The sequence below is a fragment of the Temnothorax curvispinosus genome, unplaced genomic scaffold, assembly GCF_003070985.1.
Source record: "Temnothorax curvispinosus isolate PA1 unplaced genomic scaffold, ASM307098v1 QBEX01016768.1, whole genome shotgun sequence".
NCBI lineage: Eukaryota > Metazoa > Arthropoda > Insecta > Hymenoptera > Formicidae > Temnothorax > Temnothorax curvispinosus.
In genome coordinates this window covers 3614-12711 of record NW_020226548.1, presented here as the reverse complement: position 1 = coordinate 12711, position 9098 = coordinate 3614, and the positions used below count along the sequence as shown (strand labels likewise).

The window sequence follows — 9098 nt, the reverse complement described above, 5'->3', positions numbered from 1 at the left end:
GTGTCCGATCGGGAAATATTGCTGTGTCCGATTTGTAATGTGCGCAATCGGGACTCACTCACGGCAATTAATATAATTGCCGCTCATTTACTCAGACTATATATACACCTCATTTTGTTCACCGCTCATCACTCTCAGGTCAGATTGTATCAATTTTGACGCATTAAAGACGGCTCAGACTGTGGTCTGAGTTACACAAAAATAAAGTGAATATTTAGTTAACACCTTCCACGCGCGTCCTTCTCATCCCGCTTCCATCGCCGAGATTAATCAGCGATTTCGCGAACATGTTCTTATATTTCTTTATAAAGAACATTTCAGCGATTTCTCTCATTTTCCAGTGAGGTTTTTTGTGTAATATTTTTGGATCTGACCACTTAAAATTATGGTCATTCTGTATCCGGTGTTTACTTACGACAGAGAAATTGCTGTCATGTTTTTTAATATCGCTGAAATGTTCCTTCAATCTTGTTTCAAGATGTCTCTTCGTCTGGCCAATGTAGGACGCGTCGCAATTCTCGCAATCAATTTTGTAAACTACATTAGTTTCCTTGTTGGTCGCTAATCTGTCCTTACTTTTCCTGATGACAGCACTGAGTTTTTTCGGTATCTTATATACCACGTCACAGCGGACTCTCTCAAGAGTATCCCGTATGCCCGCGCTTAAGCCCTTCACGTAAGGGATCACCACACATCTGCGTACATCAAACGTGCTGTCGCGTTCGGAATTGTTAGCGCTCAAGTCCCTTCTATTTTCTAATTGTCGCAATCTATTGTTAATATGCTTATTAACCAACTTAATCGGGAAGCTATTCACAAGGATATCTTTAATAATATTAATGTTGGCGTGATGGAAACGCTCGTCTGACAACAAGATAGCATGATCCACTAAGTTATTTATGCTGTTGATTTTATATTTAAGTGGATGGCTAGAAAAGTAATTAATGTATCTCCCCGAGAAAGTTGGTTTCCTATACCAATTAGTGATTAACTCATTACCGTCCCTAATCATAATAGTATCCAGAAACGGCAACGAATCATCAGTTTCAATTTCGTAGGTGAAACGCAACCGTGGGTGGTAACCATTGAACGCTTCCAATAAAGCATTTATAGCTCGTTTCGGCACTATGGTAAAAACGTCATCTACATAGCGGAGGTAGATACGAACATCGAAGTCCAACAAACTTAAACAGTGAGTCTCAAGATCCTTCATGACCATATCAGCCAATATTGGAGAGAGGGGAGATCCCATGGGACTACCATAGATCTGCTCATAGAACTGGCCATCGAAACAAAAGCTAGTGGAATGTAAAATTAATTCTATGGCATGGAGGAACTGAGACAAACTGAGCTCAGTATTTTGTGAGATATAATGCCATCTTTTTCTCACCGATTCATACACCAACTCGTTCGGGATGTTGGTGAACAATGCTGTGACATCAAGAGACACAATGACTTCGTCAGAGTCAATCCTCACATTCGCAATTCCTTTTACAAACGACCAACCATCCCTTACATGAGATCGTGGTTTGGGGATAGAGTTATGCAAAATCTCATGTATAAAGCGCGCGACATTATAGAGGGGACTGCCTATTGCTGACACGATGACACGCATAAGAAACCCGGTTTTGTGTATCTTCGGCAGGCCGTAACAACGAGGAAGATTTCTATTCGTACAATATAACTGTTTGAAGATTTGATAATCAATGATGTCATTGTCATGCCACGACTTCACGAGTTGGTTAATCTTAGTTGTGATCTGTTTAATGGGATTCTTATCCACCTTTTTATAAGTGGAGGCGTCACTTAATACCTCCGTCATACGATTAATATAGTCAAACCTTGCGACCGCGCGCTTCAGGGGCGAGTTCGGAAACGATCCGACGAGCATGCCCGATGGAGAAGATACCGACTGAGGGGACGAAGGCGACGATCGGTAACGTGCGACGCCCAAACCAGAGTAACCTACAGAAGCAATGGGCCAGAGGACCACCCCGCGTGCCTGGCGCACGAGTGTGCGATGTCAAATTGACCGACGGAGTAAGGTTCCCAAAAAGGGCACCGACTTCGGGAACAAGAACGTCTGACGAATTGGGTAAAACCTGGGACACAGCCCCAGGGGGTCGTCGCCAATGTCCGGCAAAATTTCGGCGAAATGCATTTTCGCCAGGGACACACCCATCCGACAGTCTCACCAGGACCTGGGACACCCTCCCAGGAGGTCGGCGTCAAGGTCAGACGAGTTCCCCGGGAAACGCATCTTCCCCGGGAACAAACGGCGGAATCCGTCGCGAGAGGTCCTGGGACACCTGCCTAGGGGGTCGACGTCGAGCTCCGACAAGATCCCCGGAAAACGCATCATCTCCGGGAACAGTGGCCCGGAACAGCGATACCAGCTCCCGAGAAACCCAGCCAGAGGGTCGGCGTCAACGGCCGACGACATCGACGTCACCCGGACGTCGTCTACAGGAAGAATACCCGAATTCACCATCAGGGGCATCTCCGAGGAGGTGCGCATAGGTCGACGTCGTTCGCGTCGAACAGTTTCCGCGAGTGAAAACCTGGTGCAGCGGTACCGAGGAAGGAAGGTTCTCGCACTGCGTTGCGCGTGGAAATTTCCACGGGAACCTTCTAGAACGGGCGTAAACGGGAGATGCGCAAAAGGGCACGCGAGAGGGTAGTGAAAATCATCGTGTTTTCGCATGATCGCGCCAGATGTGCCGGCCGCGAACAATGGACAATCGAGAAAGTTCCAAGGAGTGGGAGCGATCCGGCATAAGTGGGGAGCCCAAGCGAGAGCGACCGCTCGAGGCAGTCTCTTGGGTATAGCCGTGGCGAACACACGTATCACACTCTGTACGATCGGCATACGCGTTATACTTTACAACCGAGAACTCCCGCGTACTATCGCGTAAAATTACTCGTCTTAACTAACAGCGAGGGGCAATTAATTGCCAAATACAATCGAGTGTTTGCAACAATACGCGAGTTGAAATTCGGATACATTATTAATTAACGAAAGTGCATATCGAGTATATAACAACCACGGGCATTGGGTCACGCGGGTACGGAATATTGTGCGGAAATTATTAATCATTGTATTTAACCACCGAATACTCGTTCGTTACATCTGCGCACGAACATTGTATAATAGAGTGATGATCACGGCCAAGTGCGTGATCATAGTTTAACAATCACGAGGTACAAAGTCCTCCGATCGGAATAATTATCTGGAATAAAAACATCGTATCGACTAAACGAATGAGCCGAGATACGCAATTTGAATAATTGTGCAACTTTATTAAAATAAAGCGACATTCACACCGAGGCGAGAAACTCGCGTTGTGAGACACCTTTATGATATTGTGAAACGGCCTGTAATGTTGAAATGATGATCTGGAATTAAAGATTAATTAATTCTGAAACAAATTCTCCTGATTAATTATAAAAAAATTATCGATACTTACCTTCTACTTACCTTGTCCTACGGCGATGATCCAACGTTGGCCAGCGGCAATCCGGTATGCGATGTAAAGCGAGGATCCGGGGAAGCAGAGCAGCAACAGAGCAGCGATCCATCCGAGGCAGGAACCTGAAAGAAAAAAAGCGAATTAGTATATAATTAAAACATAATTATCGGGACTTATCCTTATCTGGTATGCGAGGTAAAGCGAGGATCCAAAGACGGATAACAGCAACGGCGATCCATTCCGGGCGTCGATCTGCAACAAAACTTAAAATAATTATCACATAATTATTTTATAATTACTTACCTCTATCTGGTATGCGATGTAAAGCGAGGATCCAGGGATGAGAAGCAGCAACGGTGATCCAACAGGGACATCAGTCTGAAATAAAAATTCAAATAATTAGGATATAATTATTTTATCCTTACTTACCTCTATCTGGTATGCGATGTAAAGCGAGGATCCAGGGATGAGAAGCAGCAACGGTGATCCATCAGGGACATCCTTCTGAAACCAATAAATCCTATTAGCGTCTTGCGAATAATCGCGGCGTTGATACGAACTTACCTTCTCGGTAGTCTAAGGTTAAACCGAGTGGCGACCGTTCAATAGGAATATTATCCGCCGGAATCGGGCTCAACACGTGCCGTCCGGTCACAACCTATCCATGATCACCGTTATTTGACCTTTGTCAGCCTTGGTGACAAAGACGTCATCGTTATTGCGCAAAAATTTTTTACATTTCGAGAACTCATTAAGGATGTTTCGGTCAATATGACAAAAATGTTTGTTGCTATTTAAAAAGAGTTGAAGAGAATTAACTGGCTATTGCGCTCCGTATTCCGTTAATAGCATTCGGAGGAAACTTATGGCTGTTAATCTCGACGTTCTTAATAGTTTCTAACGTTGCATTGCAACGGTCTTTTTTACACAAGCGGGAAACCGGTAAAGCGAAATTGTCACCCAAGCTTAAAAAATTATTTACAGAGTCCGGTATCTGTTTGTCAGTGGTGTTGACTAACCATTTCTTGTTGTTAGTATTAAGAAACGCGCGGCAAGTATCTTGTCTGTCCAATATTCGATTGAACTTTTTGACAAGTTTAATTCTAACGGATTCTATATGTTTAAAGATTTTTTCTTTGTTAAAAGTGAAAAAATTGTCAACAATTGATACAGGTAGACACAACAGCAATTTGTCCTCAATCTCCCTGATTTTGATCTTTAACCAATTCAAATGCTCGTGAATATTACTAATCTCTAAATTTAGTATTGCTCTCTGATATCGCATTTTAGATCTTTCGAACTTATACGTAGTAATGGGATTGTGAAGACGTGTGTTAGATTTAAGATATTTGATATGCGGAGGTAGTACGTCTCGTCTTCTGCATCTCAGTAGAAAAATGCGTTGTTGTGTCAAGATGCCAATCCTTTTTTTTATGTGAATCCACGATTTTAGCAGCCTCGTTTTGTCAACGCCGAACCGTTCTGTGATGTTACGGAAAAATCCATCGTTTGTAGTAGTCACCATTATCTCAGTCGAAGGTGTGTAAAATATCGGTAATAATTTCGTCCGAGTGAATTATCGTAAGTTTTAAATTTTAAATAAATTAAAAGATATAGTTATGACAATTATCTAAAAAATCGAGTGAAAAAAATAGGGATAGACTTATCTCAATGTTGTTAAAAAACTTCAAACTGCAGGATTTATTATCAAGCAAACTATTGAAGATGCTGACACTCTTATTGTTCAATACTGCGATTGATGCATCGAAGAATGACGATTACGTAGTAATAGTTGACGAAGATATTGATCTTTTAGTGATACTGACAGCATCATCTAAATCTAACATCTATTTTATGAAATCGAGCAAGGGAAAAACAAAGCAGAAGAATTATTTATTTACTTCCTTCCAATATTCTGATTTTCCTGAGCATATTCTTTTTCTTCACGCATTCACTGGTTGTGATACCACTTCAACATTTTTCAGACAGGGTAAAATAAAATTTATTAAACTGTTCCAAAAAGATAAAAATTTGCAGAATATTTCAAAAATTTTTGGAGATCCGGATGCTCATCCAGATTTCATTGACATAGCAGGACAAAAATGTATTCTCGCTTTATACGGAGCAAAGAACAATAGTTTTCTGAATGAGTTTCAATTCTCATACTTCGCCAAATCTACGTCGAAAGTAATGTTTAACATTGCTTCTATACCACCTACTGAAGTAGCTGCACGTCAACACTCCCTCAGAGTCTACTATCAGATTCAGCAGTGGCGAGTTAAAAAAAATCCTCAAGATTGGGACTGGAAATATATAAAAAATGGTTTATTTCCAGTTCCTTCAATAAAGGAAGCCGCTCCGTAGGATATTCTCAAGAAGATCTTCTGCAAATGCACAAAAGGCTGCAAAGCAAATTGTTGTTGCAGAAAAGCTGGATTGCGATGCTCTGTGACTCGTTTCAACTGTCGAGGTGTCAACATTCACTCGTTTCAACTATCAAGCATGCACAAACATCGACATATAATAGATCACTGTGACTACGATGAAGAAATCGACGTAACTGTTCAACATTTTGAGGAGACATTAACCGATCCTGACAATGAGATTGATTCGAACAACGAGGAAGAACCAAAAGAAGCAGAGAAAGAAGATAATATTGAGGAAAAGAAAGATGCTGCGGAAGATGACATTTGCCAACCCTCTACATCAAAAAGAACAAGATTTGAATAATTAATTTTTGTACTTCTCTGACTGCTGCAGACCTTGAGATGAGCTCTCTCCTTTCTCTTTCTGTTTTAACGATTGACTAAATATATTTTTCCTTTTCACAGTGGAAATGTCCACTATAACCGTGCGTACCAGCTCGCTTGTCACGACATCTCCTCAAGAAGGGAACTTTCTGCCTCGAACTCTGCAGGAATAGAATCTTCTTATCTCAATAAATGGTGAAGATGGCTCGAAAGAAGAGCCGAAACGTTCATTACATCTGAATACACGGTTTTTTTTTATTTGCGCACCACGTTCCGTGCCTGACTCGCATTCGCCGTTTTAAATCGTTAACACTTTCACGAGCCTAATTATATTATTGAATAATTAAGACAACCCTGGTAAAAAAAATTCTCATAATCTTAATAATAAACTGAGTGAATTAGGCCTACAGGGGACTCCACATAAAAAAAAACGCGCCATTAACTCTATCGCAAGGTGGTGAGGAAACGAGTTCAAAAGTACACTACAGCCTCTGAGAAGTGAGATACGGCGAGATAAAGTCGCTGAAACCGTTTGTTACAAAAAGTATCCTACTTTTCCCGGCTCTAGCGCCAAAATTATTGGTCGTAGAAAAAAAACCTATACTTCCTTTTTTATAGAGAATTTAATTCTTTACAATATTGTATTAAACTATTTTAGCCTAAGTCTAATGGAAACCGAGATATTCGTAAAAAACCGATTTTTCACCCCTTTCTTCCAAGATGGCAGCCGAAGCATATCACAGGGGAGGTCAGAAACTTAGTATGTCATTACAAAACAAAGCGATTACAATTTTTTCCAGCTTTGTCCGAATTAGTCGATTTTCAAATGTACTTGCCGACTGGACTATTATCCCATATATTATAACTTGGCACTACTTAGCGTAAGACACTGCCGTGTCTCTTGATACCGTTCTTATACCACTGTTCGTCAAATTTTAAATGCGAGAAACGAATCCTATCGGATGCCATCTATCGGATAATCCGAATTTAAATGTAATATATATAATGCACATGTGTTGTGTTTATATATGGTTATATATAATTATATATAATTTATGTGGATAAATGCTTTCTTTATATAATTTATATATAAATTATAAGAACTCATATATAATTATGTCAAATTGTATATGAAACATTATATATATTTAAATATATTTTAATCACCTGTATAATTATATATAGTTATATAAAATTAGATATAATATTACCCAGCGAAAAATGACCAATCGAATCGACGTCTAATTGACGTCGAAAACGTATATCGAAAAGTAATTGAAATATTCATCGATTTCGATTGATTTACGGCACAACTTTCGATGATTTTTCGACTCAGAATAAATCGATTTCGACTCGATATTGATTATTATTTTTTTTTAATTTCTTCACTGCAGATATGGGCCGATTCACCATCTCCGATTAACATGATCCTCCAATTAAACTCTTCGGCTCTTTGTAAGGGGGGGAGATCCATAGACTTGCAAGTTGCGAGAAGAAGAGACGGATGAATTGATGAGGGGGATTATTTAAAAATGGGAGAATATCTCTTGGGGATTGAAAAAAGGTTTCCTCAATATATTTGACTAAATAAGCTTTACTACAGTACAATCCACAATTAAATATTACATGGTTAATATTTTGCATTGGGTTGCCGCAAGGGCAGCGTTCGGCTGATGACAAAAAACGAGACGTCTGTCGTAACGTGGACATAAAATAAAGCATACATAAAAAAACGTAAGACGTAACAGACTGTAAAATATATAGCCTTTTGCGACTTACGTTATTCTCTACCTTATTTTAGTTTATTAACAGCCTTCCGAAGTTTATATCTGGTGCTCGCGCGGGGTGCGGGGCAAGGGGATCTCGGCGGGGAGGGAGATGACGTCATCGGCATAAAGGGGATGACGGCGTGGAGAGGGAGGGTGGCAGGGGGTGGTGGGTGACGTGTTGGGGGAGGGGAATAAATTAAAAAAAAATAAATTTAAAAAAAATAAATAATTATGGTGCTGAAGGCCATTTTCTAGGTCTGCGTTCAACAGAAAGAAATCAACAAAAAACCATATTTACGTGACTTAATTGAGCACCGATGACAGACTGCTATAATTTATGACCTACAATTGTCTCGTCCTTTGACGAGCTATGTGTCGGGACATGGTTTATGTTACCATTTGGACGAAATTTTTTTACTAATAAGCAAATAGCTTACAATTGAGACCCAAAGGGTCTAAGGGATGTCACGTCTCTGTGACGTAGAAGTAGATGAGGAAGAAATGATTAAGAAAAGAGAAAAAACGATAGAAGAAAAGTATAAAACGATGGAAAAGAGTGTTAAAATCATACTATTCTCAAGCAAGCAAGCGAGCGAGCGAGCAGTCTTTGGAAGAAATCTTTGGATCAAAGGAAACGAGAATATGGAGCAAGAGTTGTTGGAGCAATTCGATCAACTAAATTCGATCAAAGAATTTAGTGCGTGGGAGCAGCGATGCAATCAATATATCGAAGTGTTGGAAGAACAAAGCCGAAATAAGCGGCCTCGATTATTATCAATCGGTGACCAACAGTTATCAACCGGCCGCCAACAGTCGTTGGTGGTTCAAATCGCGCAAATCGAAAGTATAAAAGATTCGATACGTCAACGTTTCGTGCATGTGGGTGCCGGATACAGTGCGAGTGAGACAGGACTCAAATGGCGCGAGATAGATACGGCTTTCGAAAGTCGCATATTGACTGGTGCGGTAATCAATACCGATCACATCGAACCGCGAAAATTTCTCGAGGATGCGAGAGACATTGTATTCAATCATGTGCAAAACGTCATACAACAACATGACAGTGTAAAGATAAACACAATGTTCAACGGCGAGTTTGTTGCGGGTAA

At 40.6% G+C, this 9098-nt stretch overlaps 1 protein-coding gene across 1 annotated transcript; it reads right to left on the bottom strand.

Moving 5' to 3' along the window:
* Window positions 1–415: 415 nt before the first annotated feature.
* On the bottom strand, window positions 416–1822 carry LOC112466975 (the record flags this gene model as incomplete). The annotated part of the gene is made up of 3 exons (XM_025035370.1): window positions 1678–1822; window positions 1000–1431; window positions 416–864 (listed from the first exon to the last, which is right to left on the bottom strand). Coding segments are annotated over exons 1-3 (1026 nt in total), but the record flags the coding sequence as incomplete, so codon positions are not given.
* Between the last annotated feature and the right edge of the window lie 7276 nt (window positions 1823–9098).